Source organism: Chrysochloris asiatica, unplaced genomic scaffold (assembly GCF_000296735.1).
Source record: "Chrysochloris asiatica unplaced genomic scaffold, ChrAsi1.0 scaffold00022, whole genome shotgun sequence".
Lineage (NCBI taxonomy): Eukaryota > Metazoa > Chordata > Mammalia > Afrosoricida > Chrysochloridae > Chrysochloris > Chrysochloris asiatica.
Window position 1 is genome coordinate 16410532 of NW_006408540.1, and position 1750 is coordinate 16412281.

General features: G+C 41.3%; 1 protein-coding gene across 1 annotated transcript in view; it reads right to left on the reverse strand.

Moving 5' to 3' along the window:
- EPSTI1 (epithelial stromal interaction 1 (breast)) overlaps positions 1-1750 on the reverse strand; it is a 185912-nt gene that overhangs the window by 159787 nt on the left and 24375 nt on the right. The window contains 1 exon segment of the mRNA XM_006837680.1: positions 218-301. Within this exon segment, the coding sequence (XP_006837744.1) occupies positions 218-301 (84 nt within the window).

Sequence of the window (1750 nt, forward strand, 5' to 3'; positions counted from 1 at the left end):
CTTTCTACTCCCGTAAAGATTTACACCCTCGGAAACCCTGTACAGGGTCGCTATGGGTCGGAACTGACTCGACGGCACTTAACAACAACAACATCCCAAGCAGCACAGCGAGCCAACAACCTCTAATGTACATTGAATAACAAGACAGATACAAAGTGCTGACAGGATCCAGTGATAGCCCTGCCCTCCCATTCAGAGATCTGGTTTGCTTGCTTACCTAGTTGTCTTGGCACCAGGTTAATTGGTTTAGCTCTATGCTGCTCCTTCAATAGCTTCAGGTTTTCTAGCTCTTTCTCAGCAACTAGTTCAGATGAGAAATATCAAATCATCAATTATTATAAGTTGTAAAAGAAATTCACCCCTCAAAGCCTAAGAAGGGAAAGAACATTGAAGAGTAATTAGCTATATGTGAGCATGAATAGGCAAGATTGCCAGACAAGAAAGATCATTCAGTCTTATCCACCCAGGATCCCCTCAGCCCTCCTCTTGGCCACATTCCCCCACACACACAAATCTGCACTGATGGTTCAAATCTGAAAAACAAACCAAAAACCAAACTAGCTACCATCAATTCATAACAACCCCTTGTGTGTTAGAGTAGAACTGTCATCCATAGGGTTTCCAGTGGTTGAATTTTCAAAACAGATAGCTAGCACTGTCTTCCAAGGTGTGTCTTGGTGGACTCAAACCTTTGATCTTTCAGGTAGCAGTCAAACATGTTAAAACAAAGGAGTTTATTTTTCTCCCATTCTGGTATTCTTCACATCCTATACCAAATTAACATTAAGGGCTTCCTATGGAGTCCTGGTGTGATGCTGTGGGTTAATGTGCTAGACTGCAAAGTTGGTTTGAACTGCAAGGTCGGTGGTTCAAGCTTACCAGCCGCTCCTCAGAAACCCTACACAGGGTCACTATGGATGGGAACTGACTCCACAGCACTGAACAACAACAACATAGAAAACTTGTGCAAAACTAAAATATCAATATATCAATAAACTTTACACACACAGGTAAACATGGATCTCCAGAAAGGTCTGATCCGGATAATGACTTTGTTTTAAATGTCCTGTGCCAAGGCATTTGGAACTTCTAGGTCGAACTTGCTCCCCTGCAAAGCAATGCACATTTCCAAATAGTCACTCTTGGTGACAGCAGGGGGCGCCAGAGATACTCTTCTTCTCCCAACACCCTAATTTCCCGTTAGACCAGATAGGGTGCTCAAAATGTCCATTTATGACATTTTAAAATTGTTTTTAGTTATGAAACATCTCAAAGTCTCAACAGAAATTCTGTGAAGTATTCAAACTGAAAGCTTCTAAGATGCCAGAATCTTTGGGATTCTGCACTCGGTCAATTACAGCTTCCTGTCAGGTGAGGAGGGGACACTTTCCTGTTGCTCTCTAATGCCCATCATTAGAGAGTCACAAAAGAAACATTTCCTACCAACAAACTCATAAAAAATGAGCCACTTGAACAAGGTTCACAATTTCTTTATAGAATTAATTTTTTTAGTTTTCTTTCCAACGCTAAAATATCAGATTATTCCTTTAAACGCAGTATATAAATCTGTGGAGTCCTAATGAGGTAAGCAGGATAATGCACTGGATTGCATGGTTGGTCTGAACTGCAAGGTCAGCGGTTCAAATTCACCAGTCACTCCTCGGACATCCTATACAGGGTCGCTAATGCATTGGAACAACCTAGATACCACTTAACAACAACAACATATATATCTGTTGTTGTTAGGTGC